The sequence below is a fragment of the Typopeltis vanoorti genome, chromosome 7 (assembly GCF_054136105.1).
Source record: "Typopeltis vanoorti isolate ZY-2024b chromosome 7, IOZ_Tvanoo_1.0, whole genome shotgun sequence".
NCBI classification, from domain to species: Eukaryota; Metazoa; Arthropoda; class Arachnida; order Uropygi; family Thelyphonidae; genus Typopeltis; species Typopeltis vanoorti.
In genome coordinates, this window is record NC_143555.1 from 45,981,862 (window position 1) to 46,001,144 (window position 19,283).

The window sequence follows — 19,283 nt, forward strand, 5'->3', positions numbered from 1 at the left end:
TCAAAGATTATTAAAGAAAAAATGAAAGAGTTTGAGAACAGGAACCAAACCTTGGAGATTCAGAGGCAAGCCTTGAAGAAAATCCTGATTGATTCAGACAGAGAGGCATGTGATAAGGTTGTCTGCAAGTATCGAAAAATCAGAACTCCATGGTCGACACAGGAAGTCAAAAAGGAAGGGAAGGAAAAGAAGAAAGCTTATCAAAAGTTCCTCGCAAATAAGTCAGTTTGTGCGTATAGAGAATACAGAGACAAATGTTAAAAAGCTAAACACTGTATGAAACGAGCTAAACAAAAGTCATGGCAGGACTTTGGCAAGAACATGGAAAATAAATATCAACAACCTCCAGAATATTAAAATATTCTGGAGGTTTTTGAAGAAGCTTAGAAATGGAGGAAAGAGTGTTGTAAAAGGAGCTAGAGATGATAAAGGTAATATGAAAACGAGAGAAAAAGACACCCTTGAAGTATCATCATCATTCAAATTCCTGCCATGTACCCTCAAGGGGTGTACAGGATGTGATAGTACTACATGAAAAAAATTACATCATTATTAATTTCCTATCTACGGTTTTCCTCCAAATCAGTCTATTACTTGTCAAGACTCCAACATTATCAGATCTTTTATTTCTATCGTCTAAAGCACTTTGTACCGTATCAATCCACCTATATCTTGGTCTTCCTCTGGGTCGTTTTGCTGCCAACCTGGCAGAGAACACTTGTTTTGCTAATCTTTCCTCGCCCATTCTGTTTAAGTCACCATTCCTGGATGTTGACAACGTCAAGTTCATTCCTAATATCCTCATTTCTAATATGATATTGCCATTGATGCCATCTGTTCATGCCTATAATCTTTCTCAGGACTCTCATATCTGTGGTCTCTAGTCTTTGGTCAAGTGTTTTACTTCTGACCCAGCTCTCAGATCCATAAGTTAAAACTGGTTTGAACACTGTCTTGTATACAGCTAATTTAGTGTTCTGACTAATTTCTCTCTTATTCCATATAAATTTATTCAATTGACTTCCCACCATACCAGCTTTGTTGATTTTGTTGTCTATTTCCATATTTAATTTACCATCTTCAGTAAAAATCGTGCCTAAATAGCTGAAATGTTTTACTTGTTCCACAGGTTCTCCATTCTCAACACAGTTGACGTTTTCAATGATTCTGCCTATTTTCATTGTCTTTGTCTTTTTATTGCTAACCTTCATACCATATCTATTACAACAGCTATTCAATTTAGTCAGAGAATCTTGCAGACTTGTAGCGGATTTATTTAGAAGTATAACATCATCCGCATAAAGCAAAGAGCTGACATTAACATCTCCCATTTTGATATCATGTTTAATTCCACTTTCCTTCATAATGTGATCCATATAGATAATGAATAACGGGGGGAGGGGATAATGTACATCCTTGTCTCACACCAGATTTAACATTAAACCATCTTCCTGTACTTCCTTCAATTCTAACTGCAGACTTACAACTCAAATAAAGACTAAGTATTGTTCGATATAATGCCCCATTGACACCATATAACTGCAGTGTATTGAATAGCTTCTCTCTTGGCACCTTGTCATATGCCTTTTCCAAATCGACAAAACTTAAATACAGATCTTTGTTATATTCCCATGCTTTCTCGACTATTTGTCGTAAAGTGAAGATCTGATCCTGACAGCCTCTGTTTGGCCTGAATCCAGCTTGTGCTTCACCAAGCTTTTCTTCCACAATTCTTCTCAACCGTTTCCCAAGTATACTAGAATAGATCTTGCCAGGAACACTCAGTAGGGAAATACCTCTGTAATTCTCACATTCAGTTTTATTTCCCTTTTTATATATGGGTACTATGAGAGCTCTTCTCCAATCATCGGGAATTCGTCCCTCTGTCCAGGCTTTCTGAACTATGCAGTGCAGCCACTGTAAGACTCTTATACCACCATACTTCAGCATTTCTGGTCGAATATCATCTACTCCTGCTGACTTTCCACATTTCAAGCCTTTGATGGCTTTTTTCTACTTCAGGTATGGATATGTATTCCTGACTGCATGCCTGGTCAGTGTTTTTTACCACTGTGCTGTCATCACTGCTTCTTTCATTTAGCAGTTTTTCAAAGTAATTACTCCATACTTCAAGAATATCTTTTTCTCCCGCTTTCATGTCACCTTTATCATCTATAATTCCTTTTACAGCACTCTTTCCTCCATTTTTAAGCTTCTTCAACAACCATCAGAATATTTTGCCACCTTCTTGATATTTATTTTCTATATTCTTGCCAAAGTCCTCCCATGACTTTTGTTTAGCTAGTTTTACACAGTGTTTAGCATTCTTGCATTTGTCTCTATATTCTCTAAGAGCACAAGCTTACTTATTTGATGGGAACTTTTGGTATGCTTTCTTCTTTTCCTTCACTGCCACTTTAACTTCCTGTGTCCACCAGGGAGTTCTGATTTTTTTATCCTTACAGACAACCTCACCACATGCCTCTCTGGCAGAATCAATCAATGGTTTCTTCAGAGTTTGCCACTGAATCTCCAAGGTTTGATTCCTGTTCTCAAATTCTTCCATTTTTTCTTCAATCTGTATTTTAGTCTACAGCTCACATCTGAGAGCTGCTCAACTTTTATTCTCTTTAAAACTTTCTTACATGTTATTCTTTTCAATATGAAATTCAATTTTATCCTGCTCAAGAATAAATAGTGATCACTTCCAATTTGAAATCCTCTGTACAGTGGTGGCCTGCACCAGGGAGAAAACATCACTATCAACAATAACATAGTCAATGAGACTTTTCTTATTCCTAGCCTCTTCTCTCCATGTGAATTTGTGCACATTTTTATGTTGGAACATGGTGTTAGTAATAACCAGTCCATGTCCTGAGCAGAAATCCAACAGATATTTGCCATTATTATTAGCTTTGCTCTTTTCCCCAAATTTTCCCAAAATATTTTTGTATGTCTCACAATCATTTCCTACTCTGCTATTTAGATCCTCAACAAGGACCAATTTTTCATTGTGTCAGTTGCTTTTTCTAAAGCCTCAAAAAATTCCTCCACTTCTACCTTAGTAGAACCTTCTGTGCGACCATAGGCACAAATAAGTCTCATTGTCCAGTTCCCCATTCTCATATTTGCCCACATTACTCTACTTGAGACTGACTGCCATTCAAGAAGATTAGCCTCGTATTTTGTGTTGAATACTATGGCTACTCCTTCTTTTCCTTGATTGTCATTGCCTGAATATAACATTTTGTATTTATTTCTCAGAAAGATCTCACCAGTTTTGGTCTTTTTTGTTTCAGTCACCGCTATTATGTCGAAGTGGTACTTATCTAATTCCTCAGCTAGCTCCATTTCTTTGCCATTCAGGCTTCTTACGTTGATAGTACCGATCTTTAACTCTGGTGATGTTGAGTTGGGGGTGCGTTTTCAGATTTGTTCCAGTAGCTGACTTTTCGCTGTTCGCCCTGGTTCCCTGGCAAAAACAACAGGGGCCTTGTTTAACTGGGTGATGCCCTAGCCGGCATGAAATTTTGTCATGTTGTACCATCATTCTATATTTTGGTTTAACCAGGAATACAATTTGGTCATTTAAATCCCAAATTGCTAGCCCATCCTCGTCTGTTCAGTATCCAAGTAGATACCCAACAGGGTGCACCACGAGAAGGTTAGCATTGGACATTAGGTCAGAAGGCCTGGTCGGTTCTCTGCATTCCTTTAAAGGCTATGTGGAGGTCTCCTCTCAGTTATACAGCTTTGACCCTTAAGCACCCCACCCTTGAAGTATGGAGTAATTAATTCGAAAAATTGATAAATGAAACAAGCAGTGATGACAGCACGGTGGTAAAAAACACTGACCAGGCATGCAGTCAGGAATACATAAACCTTATTTGAAGTAGAAAAAGCCATCAAAAGTCTGAAATGTGGAAAGGCAGCAGGAATAGATGATATTCTACCAGAAATGCTGAAGTATGGAGGTATAAAAGTCTTATTACAGTGACTGCACTGCATTGTTCAAAAACTTGGACAGAGGGACAAATTCCCGATGATTGGAGTAGAGCTCTCATAGTAACCATATATAAAAAGGGAAATAAAACTAAATGTGAGAATTATAGAGGTATTTCCCTACTGAGTGTTCCTGATAAGATTTATACAAGTGTACTTGAAAAACGGTCGAGAAGAATTGTGGAATAAAAGCTTGGTGAAGAACAGGCCAAATAGAGGATGTCAGGAAGAGATCTTCACTTTACGACAAATAGTGGAGAAAACATGGGAATATAACAAAGATCTGTATTTAAGTTTTATCAATCTTGAAAAGGCATATGACAAGGTGCCAAGAGAGAATCTATTCCAAACGCTATAGTTATATGGTGTCAGTGGGGCATTATATCAAGCAATACTTAGTCTTTATTTGAGTTGTAAGTCTGATGGTGCCCCCCCCCATTGCCCGCTATGGGGGGGCACCATCAGGACTTTAGGAGAAATAATAGCTTCCTGCTTCTTCCTCATTTACTGTTTGTTGTGCCTGTGTGCACGTGTCTTGTTCTTAAGTTTCTTGAAAATGGCAACGTGATGTTGCCAAAATATTGAAGTATATTAAAATATATTTTAATGTATATCCTAGTGACATTGTAATTTCCTTAAATTACTTAGTAAAAAAAAAAAAAAAGGTTTAATGTTAAATCTGGTGTGAGACAAGGATGTACATTATTCCCTCTGTTATTCATTATCTATACGGATCATATGAAGGAAAGCGGTATTAAACATGATATCAAAATTGGAGATGTTAATGTCAGCTTTATATGGACGATGTTATACTTCTAAATAAATCCACTACAAGTCTGCAAGATTCTCTGACTAAATTGAATAACTGTTGTAATAGATATGGTATGAAGGTCAGCAATAAAATGACAAAGACAATGAAAATAGGTAGAATCGTTGAAAATGTCAACTGCATTGTGAACAGGAAACTTGTGGAACAATTAAACATTTCAGCTACATAGGCCCGATTTTTAGTGAAGATGGTAAATTAAATATGGATATAGACAACAGAATCAATGAAGTTGGTATGGTAGAAAGTCTATTGAATAAATTTATATGGAATAAGAGAGAAATTAGTCGGAACACTAAATTAGCTGTATACAAGACAATGTTCAAACCAGTTTTAACTTATGGATCTGAGAGCTGGGTCAGAAGTAAAACACTTGACCAAAGAGTAGAGACTGCAGATATGAAAGTCCTGAGAAAGATTAGAGGCATTAACAGATGGCATCAATGGAAATATCATGTTAAAACAATTATATTAGGAAAGAACTTGATGTTGTTAGCATCCAGGAATGTGTTTGCAGAGCTAATCTCAGATGTTATGGTCACTTAAACAGAATAGACGAAAAAAGATTAGCAAAACAAGTGTTCTCCGCTAGGTTGACAGGAAAACGACTCAGAGGAAGACATATAGGTGGATTGATACGGTACAAAGTGCTTAGATGAAATAAATATAAGATCTGATAATGTTGGAGTCTTGACAAGTAACAGACTGATTTGGAGGATAATTGTAGATAGAAAGTTAGTAATGATTAAATTTTTCATGTAGAACTATCATATCCTCTATACCTCTTCAGGGTACATGTCAGCAATTTGATGATGATGATGAATAAAAAATAAATATTATTATAAATTAATAATAAATATTAAAAAGGCAATTATTGCCTTTCTTAAGCCAAGAAGGATCCCAAATTCCCAATAAACTATAGAGTAATTGCTTTGACTATCGGCATGTGGAAGATTCTAGTTTAAAAAATGGTGTAATAAAAGAAGCAATAAAAAGTATTTTATTGCATCACAAGAAGCAATAAAAAATATTTTTTATTACTTCTTTTGGAAGAGCATATGACATTACTTGGAGATTTAGAATAATGAATTGCTTAGACAACTTGGGTCTCAGGGAAGATCTTCCTCTCTTTATCTAGAACTTTTTATCCAACTGTGAATAGTCCAAGTCTGGCATACGCTTCAGTTTTAAGTGACATACTTTTTGCAGTCAAGGTTAATTCAATAACTGAACAGCTTCCTCCAACTGTAACTAATGCTTTTTATCTTTCATTCATGTGGTTAAGGAGTCATAGATAGATAGACAGCTGCAGCAGGTCATTGACAGTCTTGCAGATGGGTTCAGATTTTCCCAGATGACACTTTGTGTGGATTTTTGCTGTAGACATGGTCTTCATCCCTACCTAGAACTCAGACTAGGATAAACCCTAATCCCAGTTACATCAGAAGCCAAGTTCTTGGGGCTCATATTTGAAAAAATTAAGTGTCCTCCCTCATGATGGAATAAGTGCCTTGAAACAATGAACATCCTCTGTACTCTATTTTCCACCTCTGATGAGGGGGGGGGGGGGAGTGACAAATGGATATTTTTTGCTTTGATTGTACCATGCACCGATTAGATCACAACTCGATTAATTGCAACTGGGGTATTTCGAGCTTCATTCAATCCCTTTTCTATGTCAAGGCAAATTAACTACCTTTGTTGCTTTGATGTCAACACCTGTCTCTGTTACACACCATGAAATAAAATGTCTACCAGACCATCCACTCTGGCTGACTTTTTTTTTTTGCCCATAGTGGGAGAATCTGAACAGCAGTATCATATCTGCTGTATGATACTGCTAACAAAAACACTCTTAGAAGGTCTAGATATTAGGATAGACAATATTGCACAGATGCCATCAATATACTAGTGGTGCAACATGCATACATACATACATATATTCAGCTTTTCTTTCTTCAGGCTATCCAAATATTCCATCTTTCCTATTGTCTACCAGCAATTCTTTCAAACACATAAACTGGAATATTCTGATTTTTGTGCCTGTCTATACATTTGATTCAAAATCAGAGGCCTTCGTGGTATCTTCTGCAGTATTCCCAGACAGAATAATATCTACTCAGATCCCACTGGAATGTAACAACTTCACTGCTGAGCTGTGTACTATAGAGTTTGCCTTAAACTATATAAGATTGCAATGCTACCAAAGGTGTATTATATGTACACATTCGTTGATCTTCCTACACGCAATAAGAAGTGTAAGACTGTAGCAAAAAAGTGGACTCTCTCATCCAATATGTACTCTCTGTTGTGGAAGCTACATTTGGATGTGCACTTCTGTTGGATTGTAAGCAATGTTGAGATTAAGGGAACCTGCATAGCTAGGTCAGCTCTTTTATTCAAACTTTCACAATCTTCCTGTACCCTACACCAATTACAGACAGATTACCAGACAGAAACTTTTATCAAAATGGCAGTTATTATGGAGTAGAGAGAGACCAATAATGAGCTCCACCAAAAACCTGAAATCAAATTTTGGCAGTCTAGTCTATGCAGGAACCTTAAAAAGGAAATTGTTCTTGCTTGGCTTTGCATGGGTCATAGTCATCTTACATGTTCCTTCCTATTGGGGAATGATGATATGCTGTAATATTTTGAGGTTTCTATATTTTTTTTATTTTATTTACTAATTTTCTAATGTTACTGCGCCTTTGTAATATCATCATCAAATTCCTGCCATGTACCCTCAAGGGGGGTGTACAGGATATGATAGTACTACATGAAAAAATTATATCATTACTAACTTCCTATCTACAATTTTCCTCCAAATCAGTCTGTTACTTGTCAAGACTCCAACATTATCAGATCTTATATTTCTATCGTCTAAGGCACTTTGTACCGTATCAATCCACCTATATCTTGGTCTTCCTCTGGGTCGTTTCGCTGCCAACCTGGCAGAGAACACTTGTTTTGCTAATCTTTCCTCGCCCATTCTGTTTAAGTCACCATACCACCTGAGATTAGCTCTGCTGACGCATTCCTGGATGCTGACAATGTCAAGTTCTTTACTAATATCCTCGTTTTTAATATGATATTGCCATTGATGCCATCTGTTCATGCCTATAATCTTTCTCAGGACTCTCATATCTGTGGTCTCTAGTCTTTGGTCAAGTGTTTTACTTCTGACCCAGCTCTCAGATCCATAAGTTAAAACTGGTTTGAACACTGTCTTGTATACAGCTAATTTAGTGTTCTGACTAATTTCTCTCTTATTCCATATAAATTTATTCAATTGACTTCCCACCATACCAGCTTTGCTGATTCTGTTGTCTATTTCCATATTTAATTTACCATCTTCATTAAAAATCGTGCCTAAATAGCTGAAATGTTTTACTTGTTCCACAGGTTCTCCATTCACACCACAGTTGACGTTTTCAATGATTCTGCCTATTTTCATTGTCTTTGTCTTTTTATTGCTAACCTTCATACCATATCTATTACAACAGCTATTCAATTTAGTCAGAGAATCTTGCAGACTTGTAGCGGATTTATTTAGAAGTATAACATCATCCGCATAAAACAAAGAGCTGACATTAACATCTCCCATTTTGATATCATGTTTAATACCACTTTCCTTCATAATGTGATCCATATAGATAATGAATAACGGGGGGGGGGGGGGAATAATGTACCTCCTTGTCTCACACCAGATTTAACATTGAACCATCTTCCTGTACTTCCTTCAATTCTAACTGCTGACTTACAACTCAAATAAAGACTAAGTATTGTTCGATATAATGCCCCATTGACACCATATAACTGCAGCATATTGAATAGCTTCTCTCTTGGCACCTTGTCATATGCCTTTTCCAAATCGACAAAACTTAAATACAGATCTTTGTTATATTCCCATGCTTTCTCGACTATTTGTCGTAAAGTGAAGATCTGATCCTGACAGCCTCTGTTTGGCCTGAATCCAGCTTGTGCTTCACCAAGCTTTTCTTCCACAATTCTTCTCAACCGTTTCCCAAGTATACTAGAATAGATCTTGCCAGGAACACTCAGTAGGGAAATACCTCTGTAATTCTCACATTCAGTTTTATTTCCCTTTTTATATATGGGTACTATGAGAGCTCTTCTCCAATCATCGGGAATTCGTCCCTCTGTCCAGGCTTTCTGAACTATGCAGTGCAGCCACTGTAAGACTCTTATACCACCATACTTCAGTATTTCTGGTCGAATATCATGAAAGGCAGCAGGAGTAGATGATATTCGACTAGAAATGCTGAAACAAGCAGTGACGACAGCACAGTGGTAAAAAACACTGACCAGGTTCATTTAGCAGTTTTTCAAAGTAATTACTCCATACTTCAAGAATATCTTTTTCTCCCGCTTTCATGTCACCTTTATCATCTATAATTCCTTTTACAGCACTCTTTCCTCCATTTTTAAGCTTCTTCAACAACCATCGGAATATTTTGCCACCTTCTTGATATTTATTTTCTATATTCTTGCCAAAGTCCTCCCATGACTTTTGTTTAGCTAGTTTTACACAGTGTTTAGCATTCTTGCATTTGTCTCTATATTCTCTAAGAGCACAAGCTTACTTATTTGATGGGAACTTTTGGTATGCTTTCTTCTTTTCCTTCACTGCCTCTTTAACTTCCTGTGTCCACCAGGGAGTTCTGATTTTTTTATCCTTACAGACAACCTCACCACATGCCTCTCTGGCAGAATCAATCAATGGTTTCTTCAGAGTTTGCCACTGAATCTCCAAGGTTTGATTCCTGTTCTCAAATTCTTTCATTTTTTCTTCAATAATCTTTGTGTGTTTTAGTCTACAGTTCACATCTGAAAGCTGCTCAACTTTTAATCGCTTTAAAACTTACATGTTATTCTTTTCAATATGAAATTCAGTTTTATCCTGCTCAAGACTAAATAGTGATCACTTCCAATTTCAAATCCTCTGTACACTCTGGTGTCCTGCACCAGGGAGAAAACATCACTATCAACAATAACATAGTCAATGAGACTTTTCTTATTCCTAGCCTCTTCTCTCCATGTGAATTTGTGCACATTTTTATGTTGGAACATGGTGTTAGTAATAACCAGTCCATGTCCTGAGCAGAAATCCAACAGATATTTGCCATTATTATTAGCTTTGCTCTTTTCTCCAAATTTTCCCAAAATATATTTTTGTATGTATCACAATCATTTCCTACTCTGCTATTTAGATCCCCAACAAGGACCAATTTTTCATTGTGTCAGTTGCTTTTTCTAAAGCCTCCAAAAACTCCTCGACTTCTACCTTAGTAGAACCTTCTGTGGGACCATAGGCACAAATAAGTCTCATTGTCTAGTTTCCCCATTCTCATATTTGCCCATATTACTCTACTTGAGACTGCCTGCCATTCAAGAAGATTAGCCTCGTATTTTGTGTTGAATACTATGGCTACTCCTTGACGTAAATCATCAGACCATTAATTCTATATACCAAATAACTATCAGCCCATTTTACAATCTAGGAATTATAATGCTTTGACTAATAAAATCTCCAATTCTAACTTTCACAAAAAGAATGTAACACTCACTTAGCAATCAACCTTTCATACCATTACAATTCTAAATTCTATAATTTTCTTATCAGCTCTTTTAAACCATTTCAATGCAATACAACGTAAGCTTAAACTTTCATTAACATATTTTCAATTATTCTAAAAGCAGATTTACTTCATACGAATTAGTTTTCAATCTATTACATCTTTCAATCCTAAGAATTCAGTCCATCCAAAACAGTCCTTCACATCATAAATTAAGAGAAAGTTTTCAACAAAAAATTCAACTCTCATTAATTCTTTCATAGGCACAATTGCACTTTAATCTTATCTTCTCTTCGGGCTTATTCTGGATCCCCCTCTATTGTCATGGCTTGCTCTTTCGCTTCAGGTGCATCATGGAAACCGTGTTCTCCTCTGGAATTTCTTGCGAGGCTGGAGCTCGATCTTTTGGTGTCGTAGGCACTAGGACGTACGGTCTGACGGTCAAAAGCCTTGTCATCCTGGTCCTGAGTCGCTACTAGCTGTATAAGGTTTCTCCTTCGGTTACCCCTCCACGAATTCATCCGGGATTCCATGGATTGACCTCCCCTTCTTCTCTCTGTGTCACGTCTCCTGATGCACACTAGTTCATTTTTCCCAATCGATGCCTTGTCAGTCCATTGCTGACCTTTTTATTTTGCCTCTCACGGAACCCTGCGCAAAGTTTCTTAGACCCCAAATATTCCCGCACAAACTTTGAACTACGGTCTGAGATCCCCATACCTATCACGTGCTGACTCCTTTCCTTCTAGAAAGTTCCTACTTCTATCTCCCTGAAGTGTAGTTTAATCCCTTTTTCCGCATAGCGTAACAGCTTCTGGTGTATACCGCCCCCCCCCTCTGCTATCGACCTTGATGGCAGTGTCGGACTGCTTTGGTTACAATGGGTTTCCATTCTACCCTATACCAAGTGACACATCAAATATATTTCTGAACTCTAAGGTAATTGCCCCTAAACTTCTATTTTTAGATACTTGTTTACTTTATTGTAGCATGTTTAATTCCTTGGGGTTTCTACAGATGGGCATTTTGTATTACTTATGTAGGTAATTCTAACATACTTCTACTCTCTAAGGGATTTTCTTTTGAAATACACGCTCATGTATCTTCTATCTACAGTATCATGAAAATTTTTCTGGGCTAATTTTATATGGGCTGGTATTATTGTTTACATCTATTATATACAAGTTTACAATTCTTTTAAATTCGGATGTGACTCCTGTAAAATCGATGCAATTAAACATTGTAAGAATTATGATGCTGCATCAAATTTTACAATGCTTATATGAGAGTTCTGTGGTGACAGACTAACCATCATTTATATTTTAATTGACTGTCCTCATTTTGTCAGTGGACACAGTAAATATTTTAGTCATATTCATAATCTGAGTCCTATACACTAAGGCATATGCCAGCCTGGTTGGCCAAGTGGTTAGCATATCTGCTTTCCAGCCAAAAGGCTGCAGGTTCAAATCTCACCATGGGCATGGAAGTTTGTCTGTGAAAATACTAGTAGTGGTGGCTGGCAGTAGATGGCATTGGTGTGGATGATGATTGTAGTTGAGAATTAGGTGGAGACAGAATTGTAGAGTATGTGTGCCCTCCCTCGAGTCTTTGGACTCCCTGTAGGTGTTATATAATAATAATAATAATAATATTTTATCAGTTCTGCAAGTATTATGTTCATTTTTTAATTTTTACAGGGCATTAATCTTTATCGCCCTGTATAAATTATGTATGTATTGTATATATTTGTTTTATTAGTTTAACTTATTGTCTATAAGTTTTTAACACATGTTGATTATGTATTTAGTATTTCTATGAATTTTTTTATACACTGAGTTTTGTACCTGCTTATGCTCTTTTATGTATTTTTGATATATTTATTAACTTGTGTACTTCTCAGACCTGTATTGGCACCGTATGACCTTAGCTATCTTTGCTCCACTAAAACCAGCCAACTAGTCAACTCACTTGGTTTAAGCAACCATATCACCTGAGATTAGCTGCTCACGCATTTCTGAATGCTGTGAAAGTTCCTACCTAGTATCTTTATTTTTAATGTGATTCTGCCATTGATGCTATCTATTCCCTCTCCTAATTTTTCTCAAAACTTTCATATCTATGACCTCTGAACAACTGTTTTATTTCTAACCCAGCTCTCAGATCCATAAGTTAAAATTGACTTAAGCAATGCTTTGTATGTCTGCTAGTGTAGTCTTCTGCTTAATTTCTCTTATTCCATATAATAAAAAAATTACCCAGATTAGTCAAATTTATTCATGTGACTCATCACCATATCTGCTGTGCTAATTCTGCTGTCTGTTTTTGTATTTTTAGGTTCTCCATTTAGAATGTAGCTGAAGTTTAACTTTTCTATGTACCTGCCTGTTTGCATAGTTTTGGTCTATTTATTACAGATTTTTTAACAGTATTTATTCATTTTAGTTATGGAATGCTGCAAACTTGTTCTGAATTTAAAAGTGCAACATCTCCTGTGTGAAGCAAACAGCTGAGATTAACATCTCCAAATTTGATATCAGGTTTAATACCTCTTTTTCCATAATGCCATATATATATATTAGTGATGAATAACAGTGCCGATAGTGTGTACCCATATTTCTCACCTGATTTTATATAAGTTACACAATGTCTCATTGTACAACACATATAATTGTAATGTTTTGAACAGTTTTTCTGTTGGATCCTAGTCATATGCCTTTTCCAGATGTACAAAATTAAAAGCATATCTTTTTTATATTCCCATGATTTCTCTCTCTTTCTCTTAAAGTGAACATCTGATTCTGACATCCCCTGTTTGGCTTGAACTCAACTTGTTTTTCAAGTTTCTCTTCAGCAATTGTTCTTAGCCTGTTAAGTATGTTTGCTTAACTCTTACCTGGAACACTCAAAATTCCTCTGTAAATTTTGCATTGTTTTATTTCCCTTTTTACAGATAGGCACTATATGAGCTCTACTCCACTCATGGGAATTTAGTCTTCTAACCATGTGTTCTAAATTATGCTGGCCACTATAAAACTTTTATAAATTTAATACTTGAGCATTTCTGGTCATATATCATCAACTTCAACTACCTTCCCAAATTTTAGGTTTTTGATGGCTTTTTCTACTTAATGTGGTGATATGTACTTCTAATTATATTCTTCTTGAATGTTTTCTACTACTATTCTCACTTGTTTCATTCAAGTGAGAATTACACCAGACATCTAGGATATATTTACCTTATCACCTTTATCATCTCAGATTCCTTTTATAGTACTCTTTCCTCCATTTCTTTGCTCTTGCAATAGTCTCCATAACATTTTGCTGCCCTCCTGATATTAATCTTCTATATTCTTACGAAAGTTTTCCTAAGACATCTGTTGCACTGCTCTTACAGTGCTTTGCTTTCTTACATTTTTTCTCTGTATTCTCTTGGGCATCTGTGGACTTATTTGATAGCATCTTTCAGTGTGAATTCTTTTCCAGGAATGTCTCTTTTACTTCTTTAGTTTACCATAAAGTTCCAATTTTTGTATTCTTGCATACAACCTCATCATATATCTCTCTCTCTCTGACTGAATGGCTCAATGTTTTGGTTCTTGTTTTCATACTCCAATTTTTTCTTGAATAATATTTGTGTAATTATGATATTTAATTTTATCCAATTTTAAAACTAAATGTTGAACTGAATTCTTCAAAACTATAACTACTTCCAGTTTCAAATCCCTTGTATGCTTTTTTGTCCTGAACTAGCAGGAAGATCGCTATCCTCAGTGGCATTTGTCAATGAGGCTTTTCTTATTTCTTGTATGTTCTCTTCATGTATATTTGTGTGCAACTTTAGGTTTGGGACATGGTGTTAGTTGTGACTAGTCTATCCTGAACAGAAATCTGGTAGTTACTTACCATTAATATTAGCTTTGCCCCTTTTCTCCAAATATTTCTGCTACTTTTTTATATGTCTGGTATTAATTTTTTCCTCTGCTGTTTATATCTCCAACAAGGACCAACATTTCTTTTTTTTCCATTATATCATCTGCTTTCTCTAATGACTTGAAAAATTCTTTCACTTTGTCCTTAGTAGAACCTCCTGTCGGACCATGGGAATATATAAATCACATTTCCAGTTTTACCTTTTGATGTTTGTCCGCATCACTATTTGATATTATTATTTCAATGATTATTTGCATTCTTGGTGTCGAAGAATGTAGGTGTTCTTTTTTTCCCTGATATTTCCTGAATATAACATATTTTTGTTATTATTTAGAAGAGTCTTACCTGGTTCTGGCTTCAGCAACACTAGTTATGTCAATGTGGGACTTCTCTAATTCTTTGTCCAGTTCTGCTTCTTTTCCATTGTTAGTTCTGATGTAACTGTTTTGAATTTGAATGATGCTGAATTTGAGTACATTCTCAGAGGTGAGGCTGATCAAGTCCATGTACATACCAAAAGTATCTATTTTATGTAATAAACTAACTTTCTTAATAGAAAAAATTTGAAATTACTTGTGTACGAAAGATGTTTAATCATCAAAAACTTTAAAATATTGAAATCATTAAGCTTCTATCCCACCGCATGGTTTTCATAATAAATTTGTTACTCTTTCATTATTGCACTATTCTAAATGGTAATTATACTAGCATTATTTAGAGAGGGGGAAAATATTTAATGGTTGATAGAATTTCAAAAGTTGTGAATTTTTATGGAATTCATCATCATCATCATCATCAAATTCCTGCCATGTACCCTCAAGGGGTGTACAGGATATGACAGTACTACATGAAAAAATTACATCATTACTAACTTCCTGTCTACAATTTTCCTCCAAATCAGTCTGTTACTTGTCAAGACTCCAACATTATCAGATCTTATATTTCTATCGTCTAAGGCACTTTGTACCGTATCAATCCACCTATATCTTGGTCTTCCTCTGGGTCGTTTTCCTGCCAACATGGCAGAGAACACTTGTTTTGCTAATCTTTCCTCTCCCATTCTATTTAAGTGACCATACCATCTGAGATTAGCTCTGCTAACACATTCCTGGATGCTGACAATGTCAAGTTCTTTCCTAATATCCTCATTTTTAATATGATATTGCCATTGATGCCATCTGTTCACGCCTCTAATCTTTCTCAGGACTCTCATATCTGCGGTCTCTAGTCTTTGGTCAAGTGTTTTACTTCTGACCCAGCTCTCAGATCCATAAGTTAAAATTGGTTTGAACACAGTCTTGTATACAGCTAATTTAGTGTTCCGACTAATTTCTTTCTTATTCCATATGAATTTATTCAATTGACTTCCCACGATACCAGCTTTGCTGATTCTGTTGTCTATTTCTATATTTAGTTTACCATCTTCAGTAAAAATTGTGCCTAAGTAGCTGAAATGTTTTACTTGTTCCACAGGTTCTCCATTCACAACACAATTGACATTTTCAATGATTCTGCCTATTTTCATTGTCTTTGTCTTTTTATTGCTGACCTTCATACCATATCTATTACAACAGTTATTCAATTTAGTCAGAGAATCTTGCAGACTTGTAGCGGATTTATTTAGAAGTATAACATCATCCGCATAAAGCAAAGAGCTGACATTAACATCTCCAATTTTGATACCACATTCCTTCATAATGTGATCCATATAGATAATGAATAACAGAGGGGATAATGTACATCCTTGTCTCACACCAGATTTAACATTAAACCATCTTCCTGTACTTCCTTCAATTCTAACTGCTGACTCACAACTCAAATAAAGACTAAGTATTGCTTGATATAGTGCTCCATTGACACCATATAACTGCAGCGTATTGAATAGCTTCTCTCTTGGCACCTTGTCATATGCCTTTTCCAAATCAACAAAACTTAAATACAGATCTTTGTTATATTCCCATGCTTTCTCGACTATTTGTCGTAAAGTGAAGATCTGATCCTGACAGCCTCTATTTGGCCTGAATCCAGCTTGTTCTTCACCAAGCTTTTCTTCCACAATTCTTCTCAACCGTTTCTCAAGTATACTTGCATAGATCTTGCCAGGAACACTCAGTAGGGAAATACCTCTGTAATTCTCACATTCAGTTTTATTTCCCTTTTTATATATGGGTACTATGAGAGCTTTACTCCAATCATCGGGAATTCGTCCCTCTGTCCAGGCTTTCTGAACTATGCAGTGCAGCCACTGTAAGACTCTTATACCACCATACTTCAGCATTTCTGGTCGAATATCATCTACTCCTGCTGCCTTTCCACATTTCAAGCCTTTGATGGCTTTTTCTACTTCAAGTATGGATATGTATTCCTGACTGCATGCCTGGTCAGTGTTTTTTATCACTGTGCTGTCATCACTGCTTGTTTCATTTAGCAGTTTTTCAAAGTAATTACTCCATACTTCAAGGATATCTTTTTCTCCTGTTTTCATTTCACCTTTATCATCTCTAATTCCTTTTACAGCACTCTTTCCTCCATTCCTAAGCTTCTTCAACAACCTCCAGAATATTTTGCCACCTTCTTGATATTTATTTTCTATATTCTTGCCAAAGTCCTCCCATGACTTTGTTTAGCTAGTTTTACACACTGTTTAGCTTTCTTACATTTGTCTCTGTATTCTCTAAGAGTAAAAGCTGACTTATTTGCCAGGAACTTTTGATATGCTTTCTTCTTTTCCTTCACTGCCTCTTTAACTTCCTGTGTCCACCAGGGAGTTCTGATTTTTTTATCCTTGCACACAACCTCACCACATGCCTCTCTGGCAGAATCAATCAATGTTTCCTTCAGAGTTTGCCACTGAATCTCCAAGGTTTGATTCCTGTTCTCAAACTCTTTCATTTTCTTTTCAATAATATTTCTGTATTTTAGTCTACAGTTCATATCTGAGAGCTGCTCAACTTTTATTCGCTTTAAAACTTTCTTACATGTTATTCTTTTCAATATGATATTTAATTTTATCCTGCTCAAGACTAAATAGTGATCACTTCCAATTTCAAATCCTCTGTACACTCTGGTGTCCTGCACCAGGGAGAAAACATCACTATCAACAATAACATAGTCAATGAGACTTTTCTTATTCCTAGCCTCTTCTCTCCATGTGAATTTGTGCACATTTTTATGTTGGAACATGGTGTTAGTAATAACCAGTCCATGTCCTGAGCAGAAATCCAACAGATATTTGCCATTATTATTAGCTTTGCTCTTTTCTCCAAATTTTCCCAAAATATTTTTGTATGTCTCACAATCATTTCCTACTCTACTATTTAGATCCCCAACAAGGACCAACTTTTCCTTTTTCATTGTGTCAGTTGCTTTTTCTAAAGCCTCAAAAAATTCCTCCACTTCTACCTTAGTAGAACCTTCTGTGGGACCATAGGCACAAATAAGTCTCATTGTCCAGTTCCCCATTCTCATATTTGCCCACATTACTCTACTTGAGACTGACTGCCATTCAAGAAGATTAGCCTCGTATTTTGTGTTGAATACTATGGCTACTCCTTCTTTTCCTTGATTGTCATTGCCTGAATATAACATTTTGTATTTATTGCTCAGAAAGATCTCACCAGTTTTGGTCTTTTTTGTTTCAGTCACCCCTATTATGTCGATCTGGTACTTATCTAATTCCTTTTTTATGGAATTATACTATCAAATATACATACACATCAACATTTTTTTATATTTTAATGCACTAACATCAAAGAATTTGATTCATTTCAAGAGTTACTTAATGTATGTTTTTTTTCCTCATAGAGGGAGCCAGTATTAGAATTTGGAGCAATATACACAGCAGAAATAGTTGAAGTGAGGTAATGTACTCTTTTTGTTATCAATTTACTGTAAAAAATTAAAAAACAACAACATAAAAACCTATGTATTTTTAGTAAATAACATCCTAAACCACTTCAAGCACTAAAACCTGAATGAAGCTTGACCTTTCATGTGCAGCTGAATACTTGTGTTGTTTATTAGAGATGTTGATGACATCAAATACAACAGTGTATTATGATAACTGCATTTATTTAATTCCAGGATTAGATTTATCCAATTTAATTGAATTCACTAGCTGTAACAGACTGGGTATTAGGTAATTAACATGTGATGCTCTGAAAACTCGCCACAAAATAATAGTGCTCTCCCCCCCCCCCCCTCCCATAAACGTGTGTGTGCGTACACAGGCAGTTCTCAACTTATCTTGGGGTTCCATTCTGATCTGATGATCCTATCGTAAGTCAGAAATCAGAACTCTAATGATATGTTAAAAATTAACATGCCTGAATGCTAAGACATATAGGTCTGTTTGTTATATTTTTATCTAATTTCCCTCTGCTTGTAGAGAAATAATACAATGTGTAAATAATAAAATAAAATTTCTGTTTATGGTAATAAATAATGAAACATGAGTTCTTCTTTTCACGTACCAGTAAAATAATCAGATGGAAACACACATGGAGAAAAAGTAATTCTTCAAAGCTACTGCTTTATTATTTGAAAATTCATCAGATGGCATCAACAATAATAAATAAATACAAAGATAATCAGTTGAAATTCAGGAAAAAAAAAAAAAACATTATGTAAGGATAATTTGCCAAGTGCATGACTTGTAGAAGGTCTAGGCTCATCTTCAGAGAATGAGTTGATTACAGGAGTATGTTGCTTTAAAAATTAGAACATTATGTCTAATTTAGTCTGCAAAGGTTTCCTTTTCTTTTCTGTATAAATTTCTCCATTTTGGGATTCATTTCTTCAAACAAATTGCCTTATTAACAGAGACAAATGCTTTTGCCAGTTTTTTGACTATAAATTTTTTCGGGGGAATTCACCTTTCTCTTGCTCTTATGCTCTCTTTTTACTCTCTCTTCTTCTGCACC

General features: G+C 35.7%; 1 protein-coding gene across 1 annotated transcript in view; it reads left to right on the plus strand.

Moving 5' to 3' along the window:
- PNPase (polyribonucleotide nucleotidyltransferase 1) overlaps positions 1-19,283 on the plus strand; it is a 440,058-nt gene that overhangs the window by 375,105 nt on the left and 45,670 nt on the right. Inside the window, exon 21 of the mRNA XM_090395838.1 lies at positions 18,166-18,221. Within this exon, the coding sequence (XP_090251964.1) occupies positions 18,166-18,221 (56 nt within the window). The remainder of the gene's footprint in view (positions 1-18,165; positions 18,222-19,283) is intronic.